General features: G+C 49.8%; 1 protein-coding gene and 1 long non-coding RNA gene across 16 annotated transcripts in view; one reads left to right on the top strand and one right to left on the bottom strand.

The window, feature by feature from the left end:
- LOC308579517 (uncharacterized protein) overlaps nucleotides 1-20,657 on the top strand; it is an 83,045-nt gene that overhangs the window by 22,958 nt on the left and 39,430 nt on the right. For 2 of the 15 annotated variants that reach the window (XM_081214072.1, XM_081214071.1), the window contains exon 1: nucleotides 14,852-14,911. In XM_081214072.1, the coding sequence (XP_081070198.1) occupies nucleotides 14,871-14,911 (41 nt within the window). In that variant the 5' untranslated portion in view covers nucleotides 14,852-14,870. The other 13 variants (XM_081214079.1, XM_081214076.1, XM_081214083.1 and 10 more) reach the window with 13 other exon arrangements.
- The window catches only part of LOC308579525, a 61,849-nt gene that overhangs the window by 1,858 nt on the left and 39,334 nt on the right, over nucleotides 1-20,657 (bottom strand). The gene's annotated exons all lie outside the window — the stretch shown is intronic.

Genomic DNA, 20,657 nt, shown 5'->3' with positions numbered 1-20,657 from the left:
GAACTGACAGGGTTAAAACTCTGTGGTGTCCTGTATCTGGGAGGGGCTTTGTCTGTCTTTGTCTGTGTTGTTGTTCAGAGTTGCTTTCACTTCTGACTGAGACTGAGAGACGCCGCTCAGCTCAGAGGCTGCGTGTGTGCTTTTGGAGCACGGGAAAGATGCCGGAAAGCTCCGATGGAATGTGACTGATTTATGGCTTGTAAATAAACGCTTCTAGAGATAAGAACGAACTGTCTCTGGACTTGATTTATCCCTCTATCTCACACGGACGGCAGGACCGCTGTGACTCTGCTCTTCCTGCTCAGGTCGGCCTCAAGCCCCAAGCAGAGCTGCGCTGGGGAAGCCTGACTGGACGCAGGATTAATTTCCCCAAAATATCCAACATAGGCATCACAAAGATGGTTGGAGGATGGATGGCGGCCAACAGATTGAGGTTGAATCCTGTCAAGACAGAAGTACTGTTTTGGGGGACAGGAGGCGGGCAGGTGTGGAGGACTCCCTGGTCCTGAATGGGGTAACTGTGCCCCTGAAGGACCAGGTGCGCAGCCTGGGAGTCATTTTGGACTCTCAGCTGTCCATGGAGGCACAGGTCAAATCTGTGTCCAGGGCAGCTGTTTACCAGCTCCATCTGGTACGCAGGCTGAGACCCTACCTGCCCATGGACTGCCTCGCCAGAGTGGTGCATGCTCTGGTTATCTTCCGCTTGGACTACTGCAATGCGCTCTGGGTGGGGCTATCTTTGAAGCTGACCCGGAAACTACAACTAATCCAGAATGCGGCATCATCTAGCCACAATAAACACCTATATGACTACATAGGGGATAATTTCTGCAACCCACCCCCCACTCTTTAACCCAAATCTAATTTTAACCTCTAGGTCAGCGCAATTTCACTGGTTTGATAGACAATACAAGGTGAGAGACACAGGGCAACCCGGACGGGCTGGCATGGAATCACCCTATATAGTAGATAAGCAAGATGGCTAGCTTAAAAGCAATTGCATTAAATGTGAGGGGGTTGGGAAACCCCATCAAAAGAAAATGCATCACCTTGTATGTAAACACCATGAAACCACACATCGCCTTCCTACAATAAATACACAACCCTCCCAAACTCCTGAGCGATCCCTGCTTCAGTCATCTGGCTCAGCGAAGTCCTGTGGAGTAGCCATAATACTCAGTAGAGTCCTGAACTTCAAAGCCGCAACAGTCCTCAAAGACAAAAGAGGCAGACTCATTTTTGCTAAAAGGACACTAGATGGCAAAACTAAACTGACAACTGGCTCCATATATGCCCCAAACTTGAAAAAGCTAGAGTTCATCCAAAACACATTAAACAAGTTCCTCTCCTCCGAAGGGGAAGCAATTCTGGGGGGGGGGGGGTTGACCTCAACCTAAATATGAAAAGCATATCCCTGAAAGACACCCCCCCTACAACCCCATGGGCAACCTTCCTCCGAAGGAAACCCCCAACAATTAGGGACTCTTACAAGTTGCTAAAAGCATCCCTTAAAAAACAAACCCCCTTAAAAGTTAGCAAGACAGAACAAGACATCACGGCCCTCTCATCACGCTACAAACAAACAGGATCTAAAAAAGTCCTTAAAGCTATAGAACAAAAACGGAGAGAACTAGATTCCCTAGAAATCAACAAAACAATGATCAACATTCCATACTCTAAACAACGCTTCTGTGAGTATGGAGGGGAAAGTCCCCCATGGGTCCGTGCGGTCAGTAAAAGAAGGAAATTCCCGCCAAGCAATTTGGAGCAAAACAGCAGCCAGTAGACTGAGATCCTTTCTGGTTGCGCAACAGGTTCAACAGCAGCGTGGGAACCCAGAGCCATGGGGCGACATTGACTTTTAAAGCTTCCCACCATATCCCAGAATGCAGTTCGTACAGCATCATCAATACGTCATTGCTACACCACTAAAACATCAGAAAGGGGAGGGTTACACAAGATGAACATAAGGAAAATGAGTCAGTGCAAGACCCAAGGATAGGATTAGCATAGGCAAACAAGTCTCAAGTACCCACCACCCAAAAGTACAACAGAAGTTCCTTTGCATGTCTGGACCCCTTGGAAAGTCTGGGGATGGGATGAGGCTTTCCAATAATCAGCTCAGCAATTGTCACCTCTGGGCACTTCCTGGAGTTGATTTGATATGATTTATAAAGTGAGATATCTTCCCTGAGCTGTCAAGGCAAAAGGATACATTCATGGACTTCCATGGACCAGAGGGAAATGTGGCGTCTGGACTAGTTGAAACGTTAACAGTTCCTGGTGCAGGGGTGCCACTAACCTGGCCTGTGGACAGGGCTCACGGGTAATGGGTCCGGATGCGAGGGGGGTCCCCTCCAGACCCACCACTGAAATGGTGAGGGGGGGTCACCCATGCCAGTTGATCCTTAAGGCAGGGATGAAGGCCCTGATGGAAGTGGAACCGTCAGGCAGCTGCATAGCAGGGTGTCCCCAGCCCACCAACGGAGCTCTGCGGCGGACTCAGTAACTGGGCAAGCCCCCTGCCGGAGGTTCTGCAGGGCCATCTCAGCCGCCAGGGCACGATTCAGCTCCCCGAACGTGCCCTCCAGGGTGGCAATGAAGGGTGGCAATTCATCCAAATTCCCCAGCAGATGGTCGCTGGCCTCAAGGTACGGAGAGACCCGAGAAAGTGCCGGGCCCACGAAGAGGCTGACCATAAAGAACACGCGGCTCCGTGGGGTGGGAAAGTCTGCTGCACAGGTGGCGGACATCAGCCAACACTGGCTGACAAAGCCTCGAAGGGCCCCATGTGTTGAGCTTGTTTGGAGGTTCTCGCAGGGGAGCGCCCTATATACAGTTCAATTCGTGCTAGTATACTAAACTCCATAATCCAGCCTATGGCTGACAAACCAGTAGACCTACAGCTTGCCTGGGTTCTTCAAGATGTGGATCCTTATCTTAGCCTACAGGTTGCTAAATTCCTAACAGCCGTCCTCTCGTACAAGAGACGGAATGGAATGTTAGCTGATTATTGATAGTTATAAGAATTTTCGATAATGACATCAGATATTGATTTTAGCGGAGTGCCTAAATTTTTAATCTTAACCTTAAATTTTTCTTTTGAATTGCCAATATTTGTCCTTGTGAGCTGTGAATTGTGTTATATTACTCACGGCTTGTACGAGACCGCGGTTTTATTTGATTTGTTTTGTGTGTTGTGCTTTATGATGGGCGTAAAGCCGAATAAACATTTTGATTGATTGGCCCCATGTGTTGGTTTCTATTTCCCTCACTGAGCAGCAACTGCATGTCACAAGACATTGTTTCCATTCCACAGTCCAAGTTCCTGTTGGGTTCCCACGGGAATGGGAGACTGGATGTGACATACACTGGTTTCCTGTTTTTCAGTGTTCTCTCGGTTTCTTTGTGTCGAGAGTAAGTTTCTTCTCTGCTCTCACTGAGGCAAGATGTAGGTTTGCGTGTTCTCGGTATAGTTGAGAAATAAAGATTAGCATGTGGCACATACTGCTTTATCCTTTCGTCTGCGGACTACGCTCTGCTGGGCTAAAGAGAAGACGAGCCAGTACAGGCTCCAGATGGGCCAGAGCTGGACAAATCCCAACACCATGCTCCCCCCTGAACCTCTCTGGTTATGGGGCAGGGGAGCACGTCAGGCTGGGGCCGCTCAACGTGCTTGAACCTCCCCCTAGAACATAGCTCCCTGGGTGTAGAGGTTCCGCAGCACCCTGGGGAGATCTATAGGCTGGGCTCCGTCCATCTGACCCCCTGGCCGGGACATAGGTTGGCCATAGCAAACTTTTACGGTTTGTGGGCGGTCAAAGTCCTGGTGGAGGACATCAGGACCCGGGGGCAAGACGGTGGGGTGGGAGCAGGAATGGGAATCCGGAAGCCAGGAGTCAAGAAGCCCAAGGAAGGAAACGCTTTGCTGTGGGAAAGAGCCAAAGGGAAATGCTGACCTTATATCCCTTTCCGGCTCTTTCTTGCCAGCAGGTGCTGTGAGTTACCAATCGGCCTCACCTGTGCAGCCCTGCCTTGCCTCTTCAGAACAAACTTAGGAAAGCCCTAGTCCTGCAAAGCCCTACCGGTCCCAGGGCCTGGCTCCGGCATGCGCTCCGGACAATAACACTACTTCTTCTGGAGTAATATCATAAAATGATGTATCGATGGAAAGATAATATAATCAAGAATGCAATTACCTGTATTCTATCAAAATTTATAGCCAAATAAATAAAAAAAGGAAGCACAACTTGCTTAGGTTGACTTGTTATGTGATTCCTAGCAACTTGGTTGGTTTTTTGGCCTTCTTTCATTTCGTGAGTTTGAAGAACATAATAGAAGAAAAGAAAAATATGTGAGAAGAAGAATCGGAGAAGATTTACATCCCACTTGCCTTACACCTACCTTGAAGCACCCAGTTAGTGTGATGATCTGGGGTTGTGTGACAGCAAAAGGTGTGGGCAGAATTTGCTTCATTAATGGGAATGTAAAACCACCAAATACATAAATACGTCAGCCCAAACTGAAACCTTCCGCATGTGATCTTTTCCCAGATACTGAAGCATTATTTATTCATTTATTTTATATTTCAACAGGATTCAGCTCCATGTCATGTTACTCCTTTGTGCAAAAGGCGGTTTCAATATAATCGTATTCCACGGCTGGAATGGCCTGGTGGGTTCTGTCTGTTAGGATATTTCCGTTCCACCTTCCACCCCTCCCCGGCAGCCCTGGCCTCTCCCCTTAAGAACCAAATACAAACTATACAATAACCCAAAGAGTCAGTAGAAGCTCATTTTAACAATAACAACAACACAGAAAAACTTACATTTATACTCAAACTAATCCCCAGCCCCAACTAAACGTTTATCCCACCCCAAGGGAGGGAACCCCAGGCCAGGGGAACAGAGGGGGAACAAGGTGGGGGCGGTGGGGTTGGACCACCCCGGGTGCCATCCTGAGGGGGGTGACATTCGTCCTGCCGCCCGCCCGCCCGCGCCCGCAACTCCAAGCGTACCCCGAGCCTTCGAGGGGAGGGGGAGCTGCGCTGATGTGTCGCTTTGCCCTCTCCCCTCCCTGCCTGGCTGGCTCTGCGCCATTCAAAGGGAAGAAATGCAATTTGCCTGATTTTGTTACCCTCCCTTGAAAAGAAAAAACAGAGAACACGCAGCAGGCTTTAATTATGATTGCAAGTGAGTAGCAGCAGCAGCCCAGAGCTGGACGGACCCTCGGAGAGGGCCAGGGCCGTCTTTACTGGGGGGTGCAAGGGGTGGGGGCCAGGGGCGGCCACTGAAGCCCCCTAAGCTCTTAACCATCTACCTGTTAAGAAGTAATAAATAATGTTGATCAAGCTAGAAAAACAAAATACATATATACCCAGGTATTACTGAGATGTATACCTACTTTATCTCTAAAGGACTTGAGACTGGGTGTGCTCATTCACCAAAGATGCGCCACGCCAGCGACTGCGCTTGTCAAACGGTTGCAGGAATTTGTGTCTAGGTTGGGGGAGGGAGGGGTTGCCCCTCCAGCAGACATCATGCACATGCAGCCCACCCCCAAAATCAACACCATCACTTTTGTGACTTGTCCCCACAAAACACTTCATCGCAGTTTCTACCTATCTGTTCAAAGGGCCTCTGCTGCACGATACCAAATGTAAGAATTCACTGATCAATGTCTCTATGTACTGACTCACTGGGGAAACTTCAGAAATTCATCTAGACCTGTGAGCTCAGCTCCTCAGCAGCCCCTCAGCCTGAGCGATAATCCCTGGCCTCCTGAGACCTGAGTGCCAGAGAGGTAGCCATGCCAGAAAGAACAAACCCAGAGGAAGACAAAAGGGTGTGATGAACTTGGCTGGGAAACCGGGAAATGTAAAGATCTCTTTTGTGACACTCACTGGGTGTTTGGTGGAGGGCAAGGGGAACCATGGGGCAGGGTCCAGGATGCTCAGATTACTGCCACCAGACCTCCCCTTTCATGATGTAACCGTGATGTATTAGTGATGTAGTGGGGGGGGCATTAACAGCAGCTAATAAAACTTTGGGTTCTCTTGTTCCAGCTTGTCGCCAGAGTCTTCAATCAAGACCAAGCCGACTGGCTGCTGTTTTGCTCTGCTATTCCTGCCCGGTGTCCTTGTTTTTTGTCCAAGGGAGCCTCAGATTTCTCCCTTAACAATTCTCCACGGTGCCGCGCACTGAAAATAACTAAATTTGGGGGAATGGGCAGGTCTTTGCACCCTGGAGGGGGCTTGGACTCCCGAGCGCAGCCAAGCCTAGGATGGGGTCTGCGCAGAAAGGGAGGGGTGGAGACCCCTGCGGGCAAGGAAAGGCAACCAGCGCTGGGCTTCCCTGGGCTTCCCCTTGACAAGCGCCTGGGAGGAGGGGCGGGGGGGGTCCAGCCCTGGGGGTCTTAACGGAGAAATCCGAGGGCTCCCTTGGACAAAAAGAAAGACACCAACCAGGAGAACCTGGAGCAAAACAGCAGCCTGCGGGCTTGGTCTGGATTGATCTGTTGCAACAGGGGGCTCCCCTTGTTGTGACATGGGGTTTGTGATTTCAGCTCTCTTGACATAATATGCTGGAGACAGTTCTCTCGTAACACTTCTTTATTAAGGCAAACAAGACTGAAGCCTGAGGAGGGGAAAGCTACATTTATAGGGACAGGGAACTAGCTAGAAAGGATACATTTTGGAGGGAACAATATCAGGCAATCACAGTCCTGCCTTTTGGAGGAAACCAATAAGACAGAGGATCCAAATACAGCAGCTTAAATGAACCAATAGTAGCTGTACCCTTTGAAACCAAAAGGCAGTTACTTTACCCTAATGCAAATACAGACAATAATAATACAAATATAAAATCCTTTGACTCAATACACAACACCCCTCACTTGCAGGAGAGTGGAGGGACCCAGAAAAATGGGGTGCAAGGCCTTATCAAGACTTTTGAAATCCCCCCCCCCTGTAGATCAAGACCACCCCATTCATTCCTCCCCTTCCTGAATTCTAGGATGAGTTTCCTTCCTTCCTGCAAAGCCCTTTTCCCTGCAAACTGTTCCTCCGGCTTCTGGCCAAGGGAAGGAGATGCTCTGAGCCCAACCGATAGCCTCGCCCCCAAAAGGATATCTGGGCCTTGAGGGAGCCAGGGGGGCAGCTGCCCCCCCCCAAATCCATAGAAAAAGAAGAATCTGAGGTTTTGCCAAGGGGGACTCGGCTTGGCAAGGGTTAAAGGGAACCGAGCTGCCTTCCTAGAGAGGCCAGGAAGCGGGGGGGGGGGCAGGTCCTCCCAAGCCAAGGCCCCTCCCTCCCCAGTCCTTCCCTGCTTGGGTGTCTCTCCTGGGATCTGGTGAGTCTCCTCTCTCTCTGGGATCTGGTGAGTCTCCTCTCTCTCTGGGATCTGGTGAGTCTCCTCTCTCTCTGGGATCTGGTGAGTCTCCTCTCTCTCTGGGATCTGGTGAGTCTCCTCTCTCTCTGGGATCTGGTGAGTCTCCCCTCTCTCTGGGATCTGGTGGGGGTCCCAGGGCTGCAGCAGGGGAGGGGGCCGGGGGGGGCCTGATCAGGCAGGAGAGGGTCCTGCCAGGGAGGGGCCAGGTCTGCCACGCTCTCCTTCCTGCAGATCAGAGGATCCCAAACTCATTTGGCCTTCCGCCCCCCCCCTTCAGAAAATCAATGACCCCCCCCCCGAAATCTCCCTTCTTTAAACAAAGGAGTCCCTGGGACTTTAGGTCGGTGTGGCGTCGCTCGGCAGCATTGCAGAACAGAGGAAACATCTGCAAATGGTTTTCGAAAGCTGGACGAGGAGGTGGACTAGACACCCCCCCCAAAAAAAAGGGTGGGAGAGGGAGGCCAGGACTAAAGAGAGGGATCCCAGTTTCCCAGAGTCTGGCTGCTGCATTGGGGACCAGTTTCCCAGTGTCTCCCAGGGCAGCTCCCCACGGAGGCCACGGCAGCAATCCCCTCGCACCCAGAGCAGGGCATCCCAGGACCACGTCCTCTCTCTCCCAAAGGGATTGTTGCTGGCAAAGCAGCCGGAAATGGGCGCTGCTCCTCCCTGAGCCTCCAGGGACCTGGGCATCAAGGGCTGTGCGTGTGTTAAGCCATCTAAGAGAATAATAATAATAAATTAGCTGCCTAAATTCCAAAGGAGAAATTTCAATGGTTGTGTGTGTGTTAAGCCATCTAAGAGAATCATCATCATCATCATCATCATCATCAAACTACCCATCCTTTACTCTGAGTTTCAAGGGAGATGTCTTTGGCCCCGCCCACTTGGCCCTCAGGGGGTTGACTAGATACATTCCTGGCCCTCAAGAGAAAGAAAAAGGGACCCCACCCCAGGAGTCTGTCTTGAGAGCGGCAGAGAGTCCAAGTGCAAGAAAAGGAGACAGAAGCAGGGGGGAAATGTGCCCTGAAGGGGGGTGGGGGGAGAACAACTCCTGAGGACCCCCGGGTGAGGACCCCCACTAGAGCCAAGCATCCATTTTTCAAATGACTCCCTTGTCAGTCAGTTCTGACTTCATGCATTGACTGGAAGGCAGGAGCAACCAGGCTGACTCATCTCCCAGAAATCCCTTCAGTTGCCTCCACATTCTGCATTGCTAGAGGGCTGGAGACTTACTTCTTCTCCCCTTCCTCCTCCTCTTTCTTTTCAAAAAGGTATCTCATGGTTTGGGCTCTGGTCCCGTCCAGTCCTGATTCCTGGCAAGACTCATCCATGCTTGTTCAGGGATCTGTTTCTTCTCCTGACCTACAAATTCTGTAACAGAACAATGTATTTGCTTTCTAGGATTTGCTAGAGCTTCTCATTCAGACGGACAGAACTTGGCAGAAGACCAAAGGGTTCCTTCTGATCTCTCCGAGGCTTCCTGAGAGCCCAGATGGATGAGCAAGACCCAGCTGGCCCTGAAGCAGGAAGAGGCCATGCCAACCAAACTGGGAGCAGTGGGGGATTCTGGGAAAACTCTGTGCTGAAGATCCTGGGTGAGGAGGGCACCCTCCGCTCAGAGGTGCAGAGCCAGCAGGTGAGGCAGTTCTGCTGCCAGGAGGCCAAAGGACCCCGAGAGGTTTGCAGCCGACTCTACAACCTTTGCCACCAGTGGCTGAAGCCAGAAAGGCACACGAAAGCTGAGATGCTAGACCTGGTGATCTTGGAGCAGTTCCTGGCTGTCCTTCCCCCGGAGATGGAGAGCTGGGTGAGGGAGTGTGGAGCGGAGACCAGTTCCCAGGCGGTGGCCCTGGCCGAAGGTTTCCTCCTGAGTCAGGCAGAGGAGAGAAAGCAGGTGAGGGAGACTTTCCTCTGGATACTACCTTGACCAGAGCCAGGGCCTTTTCGGATGTGGCTCCATCCTGGTGGAACGCTCTCTCACAAGAGACCAGGGCACTGTGGGATTTGACATCTTTCCTCAGAGCATGCAAGACAGAGCTGTTCCGCCAGGCCTTTGGTCAGGGTTCAGTCTGATTCTTTTCTTTCAGTACAAGAATAAGCATTAAAGAGGCTTCCTAGCCCGCTCACACCTCCTTTATAAGACCGGTGGTAACAGTAGTTGGCCCTAGCGAATATTAACCACGCTCATTTTTACTTGACTTGATCATGGATGGAGGACTTGACCTGGCATGTGTAACAGAGACTTGGTTGGATGAAGCAGATGGGCCTGTCCTTGCCGCTGCTTGTCCACCAGGTTTCTCTTACGCACAGCAACCCAGGTCACGTGGGCGGGGAGGGGGGGTTGCAGTGATTTTTAGGAAGTCATTAGTTTGCACCAGGCGTCCTATTGGGAAGACCCAGTTCTCTGAGTGCATGTTCTGGAAGTTGGGCAATAGGGGCAGTACAGGATTCCTTTTCGTGTACCGACCTCCCCGCTGCACCAAGGATTCCCTGTCTGAGCTGCTTCAGGTCGTGGCGGATGTTCTCCTGGAGACACCTAGCTTGGTTGTCCTGGGGGATTTTAACATCCATGCCGACACGACCTTACAAGGGGCCGCTCGGGACTTCGTGGAAAGCATGGCCTCCATGGGGCTGTCCCTGAATAAGTCTGGCCCAACCCATAGCCGCGGACATGCCTTGGACCTGGTGTTTACCTCTATGGATGTTGGTGATCTGACACCAACTAAAGCGAAACAAAAGAAGTGCCATGGTCAGATCACTTCCTGGTGCAACTGGACTTCTCTGCGACCCTTCCCCTCTGCAGGGAGGTGGGACCAATTCGGATGGTCCGCCCCCGCCACTTAATGGATCCAAATGGTTTCCAGAGAGTGGTAGGGGATGTTTTATCCCATGTTGATGGCCTTTCAGCCGATTCCCTGGTGTCCCACTGGAATGTGGAGTTAACCAGGGCTATTGACTGTTTGGCTCTGAAGCGCCCTCTCCGATTGCATGGAGCACGGACAGCCCCGTGGTTTTCCACGGATCTGAGGGCAATGAAACAATCGTTGAAACGGCTAGAGCGCCGGTGGCGGATGACGCATTCAGAAGCTGACTGGACACAGGTTAGAGCTCAATGTCGAGCCTACCAAGTGGCGGTAGCGACGGCGAAGAAGAGGTTCTTCACCGCCTCTATTGCATCTGCAGAAAACAGCAGCAGGAGACTTTTTCAGGTGGTCCGCAGTTTAGCGGAACCACCTGCTACATCGGGGCCCAGTACGGGCCACGTGATCTCCTGCAATGATTTTGCAAAGTTTTTTTGCAGATAAAATTGCTCAGATTCGGGAAGAGGTAGACGCCACCATGGGAGCAGGGCCGGGGCGGGAGAGTGCTAGAGTCCTGTCTAGTCAAATTGCGTGGGATCAATTCCAATCTGTTACCTTTGAGGATGTGGACAGGCTGCTTGGACGAGTGAAGCCAACCACCTGTCTCCTGGATCCTTGCCCATCCTGGCTTATAAAAGCTAGCCGGGAAGGGCTGGGCGATGGGCTTCATGGGGTGGTGAATGCTTCCCTCCGTGAGGGAGCCTTTCCAGACTCGCTGAAAGAGGCGGTTATTAAACTGCTTCTTTAAAAACCATATTTAGATGCGGCCACGATGGCCAACTATTGCCCAGTCTCAAATCTTCCATTCTTGGGCAAGGTGATTGAGAGAGTGGTTGCTGAACAACTCCAGGCACGCCTGGAAGAAGTGGACCATTTGGATCCCTTCCAGTCGGGATTCAGGCCTCATCACGGGACTGAAACTGCCTTGGTCGCACTGGTTGATGATCTCCGGCGGGACAAAGGTGAGAGCTGTTTCCTAGTTCTGCTGGATCTCTCAGCGGCGTTTGATACCATCGACCATAACATCCTTCTGGACTGTCTTGAGGGGCTGGGAGCTGGGGGCACTGTTATACAGTGGTTCCGCTCCTTCCTCCTGGGCCGTGTTCAGAAAGTGGTGGGGGGGGTGAGTGTTCAGACCCCTGGGCTCTCACTTGTGAGTGCCTCAGGGTTCTGTCCTCTCCCCCATGCTTTTCAACATCTACATGAAGCCGCTGGGAGAGATCATCAGGGGGTTTGGACTGGGTGTCCATCAATATGCGGATGATACCCAGCTCTACCTCTCTTTCAAATCAGAACCAGTGAAGGCGGTGAAGGTCCTGTGTGAGTGTCTGGAGGCAGTTGGTTGGTGGATGGATGGTGGCTAACAGATTGAGATTGAATCCTGACAAGACAGAAGTACTGTTTCTGGGGGATAGGAGGCGGGCAGGTGTGGAGGATTCCCTGGTCCTGAATGGGGTAACTGTGCCCCTGAAGGACCAGGTGCGCAGCCTGGGAGTCATTTTGAACTCACAGCTGTCCATGGAGGCACAGGTTAAATCCGTGTCCAGGGCAGCTATGTACCAGCTCCATCTGGTAAGCAGGCTGAGACCCTATTTGCCTGCGGACTGCCTCCCCAGAGTGGTGCATGCTCTGGTTATCTCCCGCTTGGACTACTGCAATGTGCTCTACGTGGGGCTACCTTTCAAGGTGACCCGGAAATTACAAATAATCCAGAATGCAGCAACCAGACTGGCTACTGGGGGCGGCCGCCGAGACCATATAACACCGGTCTTGAAAGAACTACAGTGGTACCCCGCAAGACGAATGCCTCGCAAGACGGAAAACCCGCAAGACGAAAGGGTTTTCTGTTTTGGAGGCGCTTCGCAAGACGAATTTCCCTATGGGCTTGCATCGCAAGACGAAAGCCCATAGGGAAATGCTGGCGGTCGGGAGCAAAGACTTTCGCCCACAGCGGGCCTTCAGAAGAGGACCTCTTCTGAAGGCCGGCGGGGGGCAAAAGTCTTTGCTCCCCCCCGCCTGCCTTCCCCCCCGCCTGCCCCGGGCGATCTTAAAATGCTGGCGGGCGGGAGCGAAGCGTTCGCTGCCGACCCCCAGCATTTTAAAACGCTGTTCCGAAGTGGGGCGGGGGGGCGGGAACATCTGCCCCAGCCACCCCACTTCGGAACGCTGTTCCGAAGCGGGGAGGGGGGCGGGAACAGCTGCCCCAGCCGCCCCACTTCGGAACGCTGTTCCGAAGTGGGGAGGGGGGGCGGGAACAGCTGCCCCAGCCGCCCCACTTCGGAACGCTGTTCCGAAGAGGGGAGGGGGGGCGGGAACATCTGCCCCAGCCGCCCCACTTCGGAACGCTGTTCCGAAGAGGGGAGGGGGGCGGGAACATCTGCCCCAGCCGCCCCACTTCGGAACGCTGTTCCGAAGCGGGGAGGGGGGGCGGGAACAGCTGCCCCAGCCGCCCCACTTCGGAAAGCTGTTCCGAAGCGGGGAGGGGGGGCGGGAACAGCTGCCACAGCCGCCCCTCTTCGGAACGCTGTTCCGAAGCGGGGAGGGGGGCGGGAACATCTGCCCAAGCCGCCCCACTTCGGAACGCTGTTCCGAAGCGGGGAGGGGGGGCGGGAACACCTGCCCCAGCCGCCCCACTTCGGAACGCTGTTCCGAAGCGGGGAGGGGGGGCGGGAACATCTGCCCCAGCCGCCCCACTTCGGAACGCTGTTCCGAAGCGGGGAGGGGGGGCGGGAACATCTGCCCCAGCCGCCCCACTTCGGAACGCTGTTCCGAAGCGGGGAGGGGGGGGCGGGAACACCTTCTGAAGGCGGGCAGGGGGCGAAAGTCTTTGTCCCCCCTGCCTGCCTTCCCAGGGGCTTTTAAATCGCCCTGGACAGCGGAGAAGTCCTCCGCTGTCCGGGGCGATTTTAAAATGCCGCCCGCCAGCATTTTAAGATTGCCCGGACAGCGGAGAAGTCCTCCGCTTTCCCGGGGTTTTTTAAAATGCTGGGGGTGAGAAGAAAAGCCCTTCTCCCCCCCCCCCAGCCTTCAGAAGAGGTCCGGGGACAGACTGTCCCCGGACCTGGTCTGAAGGCGGTTTCCCTAGGAACGCATTAATTGATTTTCAATGCATTCCTATGGGAAACCGTGCATCGCAAGACGAAAAAACCGCAAGACGAAGAGACTTGCGGAACAAATTAATTTCGTCTTGCGAGGCACCACTGTACATTGGCTCCCAGTACGTTTCCGAGCACAAATTAAAGTGTTGGTGCTGACCTTTAAAGCCTTAAACGGCCTCGGTCTAGTATATCTGAACGAGCGTCTCCACCCCCATCGTTCTACCCAGACACTGAGGTCCAGCTCCGAAGGCCTTCTGGTGGTTCCCTCACTGCGAGAAGCAAAGCTACAGGGAACCAGGCAGAGGGCCTTCTCGGTAGTGGCGGCCTCCCTGTGGAACGCCCTCCCACCAGATGTCAAAGAGAAGAACAACTACCAGACTTTTAGAAGACATCTGAAGGCAGCCCTGTTTAGGGAAGTTTTTAATGTTTGATGTATCACAGTATTTTAATATTCTTTTGGAAGCCGCCCAGAGTGGCTGGGGAAATCCAGCCAGATGGGCGGGGTATAAATCATAAATTATTATTATTATTATTATTATTATTATTATTATTATTATTATTATTATTATTATTATTATTATACCAGTGGACTGCCATCTGTCCAGATTTTAATTTGTTTTGAACTAATTTTAAGAAGTATTTTAATTAATCGATTGCCTGTTCTTATGTTCTATCTATACTGTGTTAGATTTATGATGTTAGCCGCCAAAAGATTGGCTCCCGCTAGGGAGGGTGGGGTAGAAATAAAAAATTATTATTATTATTATTATTATTATTATTGGGGGCTCCAAAGAGGATGGAGAACATCCCATAATGCTCTGCTGATGGCCCATCCTTTTTCTGGGAAGGCATCCATGGAATGAGATCTCACACCCTTAAAGTTTTTTTTTTTTTCAAATTCTTTTTATTTTTGTTCCATAAAGACAAACATACACATAAAATAAACAAAACACAAACATATACAGAAGAAAAAAAAAAACAAAACAGTACACAAAATTCTTGTTTCCATAATTTTCTCATAACTTATTTCTTTCTTTTGGGACTTCCTTCAGCCTGTCCGCAAATCATACGAAACAAATAAATAAAGTCGCACGTTTCATTTTTTATATTGTCGTTGTGTCCAATTTTGTTCTCTATTTTCCTTATACAATAACCTTAGTCTGTTACAGTACATCTCTAAACCCCGTTAGCGTTATTTGTCCGTCACTAATGTTTTCCAGATAATTTGCATATTTTCCCCAGTCTTTGATGAACACTTGGTCTTTTATATATCTAATTTTTCCCGTTAATTTGTCTAGCTCTGCATATTCTGTTAGTTTGGATCTCCACTCCTCCACTGTTGGAGTTTCCTGCTGTTTCCATCTTAGAGCTATTAAGATCCTTGCTGCCGTGACCGCATAGTATACCATTCTGCAATCCTCCTTTCTTATCTCTCGTTGTAATATTCCTAATAGAAAAGTTTCTGGTTCTTTTTTAAACGTGTACTTTAATATCTTTTTCAAGACCTCCTGATCCATCTTTTCATGGGGGCAGAAGGGAAGCAGCGGCTGTGGAACCAGATCAGGTCAGGGGAAGCTGCCTTGTGGGGACAGAGGCCGAGGGATGGAGCAATGTCATGGACTGGTTGGGCACAGAGGAATGGTGGGAGGAAGCAGCCGGGGAACCAGGAAGGGAAGATGTCTCAGCCGAAGGAGTGGAGGTGGAGGAAGGATGAGCAGTGAAAGGGAGAAGAGGGAGAAGTCTGGGAAGAGGAGGTGTCAGAAGCTGAAGGGGAAACAGGGCTTAGTGAGCTGGGAGACTCTGTGGCAGAATGCAGTCCAGAATCGGAGGCAGAAGAGGAAGGAAGCGAGTGGGAGGAGGAAGGTCGAGAGGCAGAGGTGAGTCAGGAGAAGGAGGAACCACCGATGGCTCCCTCTCCTTCTGCCAGAAGCCACCCTCCCTGCTTGTCTCTCTGAGCCAGGAGTTGTCTGACAATGGAGGAGCAAAGGCAGGCTGCACACTGGCGCACTGTTGGATCGCTTGCCAGAAACCCCAGAGAGGAGGGGACTTGGCCTCCATATTGAGTTTTTCTGTGCCTTCGCTTCCATTGGTGACAACCATCTTGGGGTTTTCTTTTCTAGCAAATCTTTATATCTTATCCAAACATTAAACAATGCTTTTCTAACAATATGATTTTTAAACCCTTTATGTACTTTTACCTTATCGTACCACAAATATGCATGCCAGCCAAATACATTATTGAAACCTTCTAGATCCAACACGTCAGTGTTTTCAAGAAGCAGCCATTCTCTCAGCCAACAAAAAGCAGCTGATTCATAATAAAGTTTAAGGTCTGGTAGGGCAAATCCGCCTCTTTCTTTAGCATCAGTTAATATCTTAAATTTTATTCGAGGCTTCTTGCCCTGCCAAACAAATCTGGAAATATCTTTCTGCCACTTCTTGAAACAATCCATCTTATCTAAAATTTGTAATGTTTGAAACAAAAACAGCATCCTTGGCAGTACATTCATTTTTATCACAGCAATTCGGCCTAACAATGATAACTTCAAATTTGTTCATATTTCTAAATCCTTTTTCACTTCAATCCAACATTTTTCATAATTATCCTTAACTAAATTCACATTTTTGGCAGTCATGTTAACCCCTAAATATTTCACTTTCTTAACCAGTGTTAAGAACCTGAAACTTCTCTCACTCATTCACAGTTAAGTTTTTCTCTAAAACCTTAGTTTTCGTCTTATTCAGCTTAAAACCTGCTACCTGTCCGAATTCTTGAATCAGTTCCAATACCCTTTTAGTACTGGATTCTGGCTCCTGTAAGGTCAATACTAAATCATCAGCAAATGCTTTCAGTTTGTACTGTTTAGCTCCCACTTGTATACCTTTAACCTCTTGGTCCTTTCTTATGATGTTTAACAAAACCTCAAGGACCAATATAAAAAGCAATGGAGAAATTGGGCAGCCTTGCCGTGTCCCTTTCTCAATCTTAAACTCTTCTGTCACTGCATTGTTCACAATTAATTTTGCCTTTTGTTCTGAATAAATTGCACCTAGACCATTTTCAAACCCTTGACCTACCCCCATCCCCTGTAGATTCTTCTTCATAAAACTCCAAGAAATATTGTCAAAGGCTTTCTCTGCGTCCACAAATATCAAAACTGCCTTAGTGTTGATATTCACTTGTAGTTTTTCTAGAATGTTAATTATATTCCTCATGTTATCAGACAGATGTCTGCCCGGGAGAAAGCCCGCTTGGTCTTTATGGATTTCTTCTACTAACACCTTTTTTAATCTTTTAGCCAAAATATCTGCAAAAATTTTGTAATCCACATTAAGCAACGATATGGGGCGGTAGTTCTTGAGCTGTGTCTTTTCAGTCTCTGTTTTCGGTATAAGTGTTATGTACCGTATTTTTCGCTCCATTGGACGCACTTTCCCCCCCTTAAAAAGTAAGGGGAAATGCCTGTGCGTCTTATGGAGCGGAGTCAGGAAGAGCCGCTGCCGCCGACAAGCTCTGCGCAGCTCTCCCTTTAAAGCAAGAGCTGCACAGAGTGTGTCTGCGGCTCTGGCTGGGTTTACAGGGAGGCGGGAGGCGGGACTGCCGTCTTTCCCTCCTTCCGGCTCATTGTAAAGCCAGCAAGAGCCGCGGCTGCTGAGCTGAGCCGGGGAGGAGAGAGGGAAGGGGATTCCGTTGGTCCCTCCCCCCTCCGTGGCTCGCTTTCAAGCAGGAAAGTGGGAGGGGAGCAGCTTGCACTCGTGTAAGCAGCTCCTCTCCCACTTTCCTGCTTCAAAGCAGAGGGAATCCCCTCCGTAGCTTGCTTTGAAGCCGGGTGCGGGAGTTCAGTGGGGCAAGAGGGCAGGAAATAGATGCCGGGCAGGAAGACTTTGACCACTGGAAAGTCCACCTCAGCCTCCTCAGATTTCCACTGAGGCAGCCAGGCATGGCCCTAAGAGCTGGAAACCTGCATGGGCTGTTTATTTAAAGACAAAAAGATGCACTCATGTGAAAGACATCCTCCCAGGTTCCTGGACACAACCCACACTTGATATTCACACAGGTTACATGGGTGGCATTGGCAGCTGGAGGAGCGGCCTGGTGAAAGAGCAAGTCCTGGTTTCAAGCTGAAGATCAGCTCTTTCGTGGTGGCCTCAAACAACCCTGTGGCTGCAAGGGGAATTCCTCCCTCCCTTAATTCAGGATGCTACAGTCTACAGATGCTGGGACTGCCTGCCCTTTCCCCTGAGCTGTCAAAGCACCTTCAAGAGGGTGATGGGAGGTGACACAGTCGTCTTCCAGATGTGCAAAGAACCACCCTCTTGACACTAAAAGTGACAGCAGGCCTCACGCCCAGATCAGAAGCATAAATGGGAACCTAGGAAGCTGCCTGATAAGGAGTTGGATCCACTACTCCATCTAGCTTAGTAACGTCAACACTGACTGGTAGCAGTTTGCCAGAGTTTCAGGCCTGGAGAAGCCGGGGATTGAGCGTGTGGTGTTCTGCATGCAAAGCCACTGAGGTTACAGCTGTTCCCTTTAAAAACAAAGATTGTAGTCCCCATGGTTCTGAAGAAAGGGCTAATTTAAAGAGGAACAGAGGGACCTTCCCTGTAGCACGTCAGGACCCCTGAGCCCATTGAGCTCAGTCTTGTCTTCACTGATGGGCAGAGGCTCACCTGGGTTTCAGGAGACCCACCCTCAGCCCTACCCGGAGAAGCTTTCAAGGATTGGACTTGGGATCTTCTCCATGCTCTCCCCATTGAGCTGTGATGGCTCCCTCCCCTCCTCCTCTGCAGGAGGCCTATCTCGGCCTTTCATTATAATGTATAAATGTCAAGGGCTTTGAGATGCATATAAAGTCAGGCTCAGCATTATTAACTGGACTTAGATAAGCCATGGTTCCCCTTCCTTCCCTCCTCTGAGGCTCGCTTTAAAGCAGCAAAGCGGACAGGAGCCACCCGCTTTGCTCCTTTAAATAGTTTAGTACAACATTTGATTCAGAATATTTTTTTTCATGTTTTCCTCCTCTAAAAACTAGGTGCGCCCTATGGTCAGGTGCGCCCTATGGAGCAAAAAATACGGTAAGCCTCTTTCCACGACTGGTGCCTTTCTCCCTTCCAATATTTCATTGCAGACTTCCTTCAATGGTTGTATTAACCATTCTTTCAAGGATCTGTAATATCTTGAAGTCAAACCATCTGGTCTGGAGATTTACCTAATTGCATATTCTGGATGGCCCCTTCCACCTCCTGATCCGTTATTTTACAATTCAACATTAGCTGTTTTTCCTGAGAGATTTTGTGTAATCCATTTATTTTCAAAAATCGATCAATGTCCATTTCTTTCTGCTTCTCCTGTATATAAAGTTGTTTGAAATACCTCTGAAAACACTTCCTTATCTCCACTGGGTTCTGTATATTCTTTCCTTCCACTTCCAAATTTGTAATAGTATTGAGTTTTTGTCTTTTTTTATTTGCCAGGCCAACAATTTTCCACACTTATTTGCCGATTCAAATGTCTTTTGCCTCATCTGTTTAATCTTCCATTCTATTTCCTGATTCATCAGCTTCGCATATTGTACTTGATATAACGGTATCTCTTTCAGAATCTCCTGTGACTTTGGTTTTGCTCTCAGTTTCTTCTCTCCTTCCTTTATCTTTCCCAGGATTTTATCCTTTTTTTCATTCTGAGTTCTTTTCTTAATTGCGTTCCGTTGTATTAGGAATCCTCTCATAACCGCTTTGCTTGCATCCCAAATTGCTCTTTTTTTCCACTGTGGTATTCATGTTTATCTCAAAATAGTCTCTTAGAGTTTTTTGGGCCTTCTTGGTCACCTCTTCATTCCTAAACAGAGTGTCGTTCATCTTCCATCTAAAGGAACCAATTGGCGTCAATTTCATTTCCATCTTCACCGCATTATGGTCAGAACAAGTTTTGGGGCAAATCTCCACTTTGCTGATCTTCGGAGCCAATCCCCTGGTTACCCAGATTTGGTCAATTCTTGTCCATGTCATTTTAGCCTCAGAGAAGAAAGTTCCCTCTCTTCCCAGAGGGTTCTTCATTCTCCAAATGTCAACTAAGTCCATATTTTCAGTCATGTCAAAAAAAGTTTTTGGGAGTCTACCATCATTGGTGACTACCTGTCTCTGTGCGTTATCCATATTTGTAGACACCACTCCATTCATATCTCCCATCAAGATCATATTATAGTCCATGTAATCCATCAGAGTCTCATGTAACTGCTTAAAGAATTCCGATTTTCCTTCGTTTGGTGCATAAATACCTACAATCAAGAATTTCTCTCCTTGTGATTGAATTTCAATTGCTACAAATCTTCCTTGATCATCTTTAAATAAGAATTTCAGTGATAGGCCTTCTGGCCTCTTCTTATAGTCAGCATGACCTTGACAGAAGACATAACAGAACCACTTTAACCCAGCTGTACTCAGGCTGCGAGGCCTGGGTCCTTGTGCCAAAGACCAAGCTCAGAAAGGGTGCCCCTAGGTCCCAAAAGATGCTTTTCTGTGGGTATGAGCCAGGGACCAAGGGGTGGAGATTTGCCTATCCAACAGGCAATCAGTCCAGGATTCTGCTCAGCAGCAGTGCTGAGTTCTGTGAGTAGAATGGATGGACACACATACATGGGAACCCTGATGTTCTTTCAGAGAGTCTGCTTGACTCTGCTGATGAGGAAGAGGTAGAGGTTGAACCTGCTGCTGAGGCACAGAGTCCTGACCCAGAGCAGGTAGAGGGAAGAACTTCTCCTAAAGCTGTGAAGCTTGAACAGAGAAGTGCTCCTTCCTCACCCACAGGTTCAGCTGAGAAATCTAAATGGCGCAGTAAGTCAGAGGGGGAGCTCTCTGAGGCCAAGGACGTTCTAGCTGGTCCTAGTGGGTCTGAGGGGGTACCTGAAACTGGGTTGAGATGTTCAGCTCGCACAACAAAAGGTAAACCTCCTGACAGGTTTGCAGTCACAAGTGTGTGGGTTGGCATTGGAACAGTGTGAACCCGAGAGTTTTGAGGGTGTTCAGAAACTGCCTCAGGAAGAAGCCAGGAAATGGCATGAGGCAATGCAGAAGGAGATGAGCTCAATGGAGTCTCTAGGTGTGTTCGCCCTCACAACGTTGCCAGTGGGCAAACAGGCCGTGAGCAGCCGCTGGGTTTACCGTCTTAAACCCACAGCAACAGGGGAACCACAGTACAAGGCTAGGCTAGTAGCCAGAGGGTTCACGCAGCAAAAGGGGCTGCATTATACTGAGGTATATGCTCCTACTTCCAGAAGTGAAACTCTGCACATGCTCTTAGCAATTGC

Source organism: Podarcis bocagei (assembly GCF_964188305.1).
Source record: "Podarcis bocagei genome assembly, contig: HAP1_SCAFFOLD_119, whole genome shotgun sequence".
NCBI lineage: Eukaryota > Metazoa > Chordata > Lepidosauria > Squamata > Lacertidae > Podarcis > Podarcis bocagei.
The sequence above is the reverse complement of the archived record's forward strand: the minus strand, read 5'-3'. Positions and strand labels throughout refer to the sequence as shown.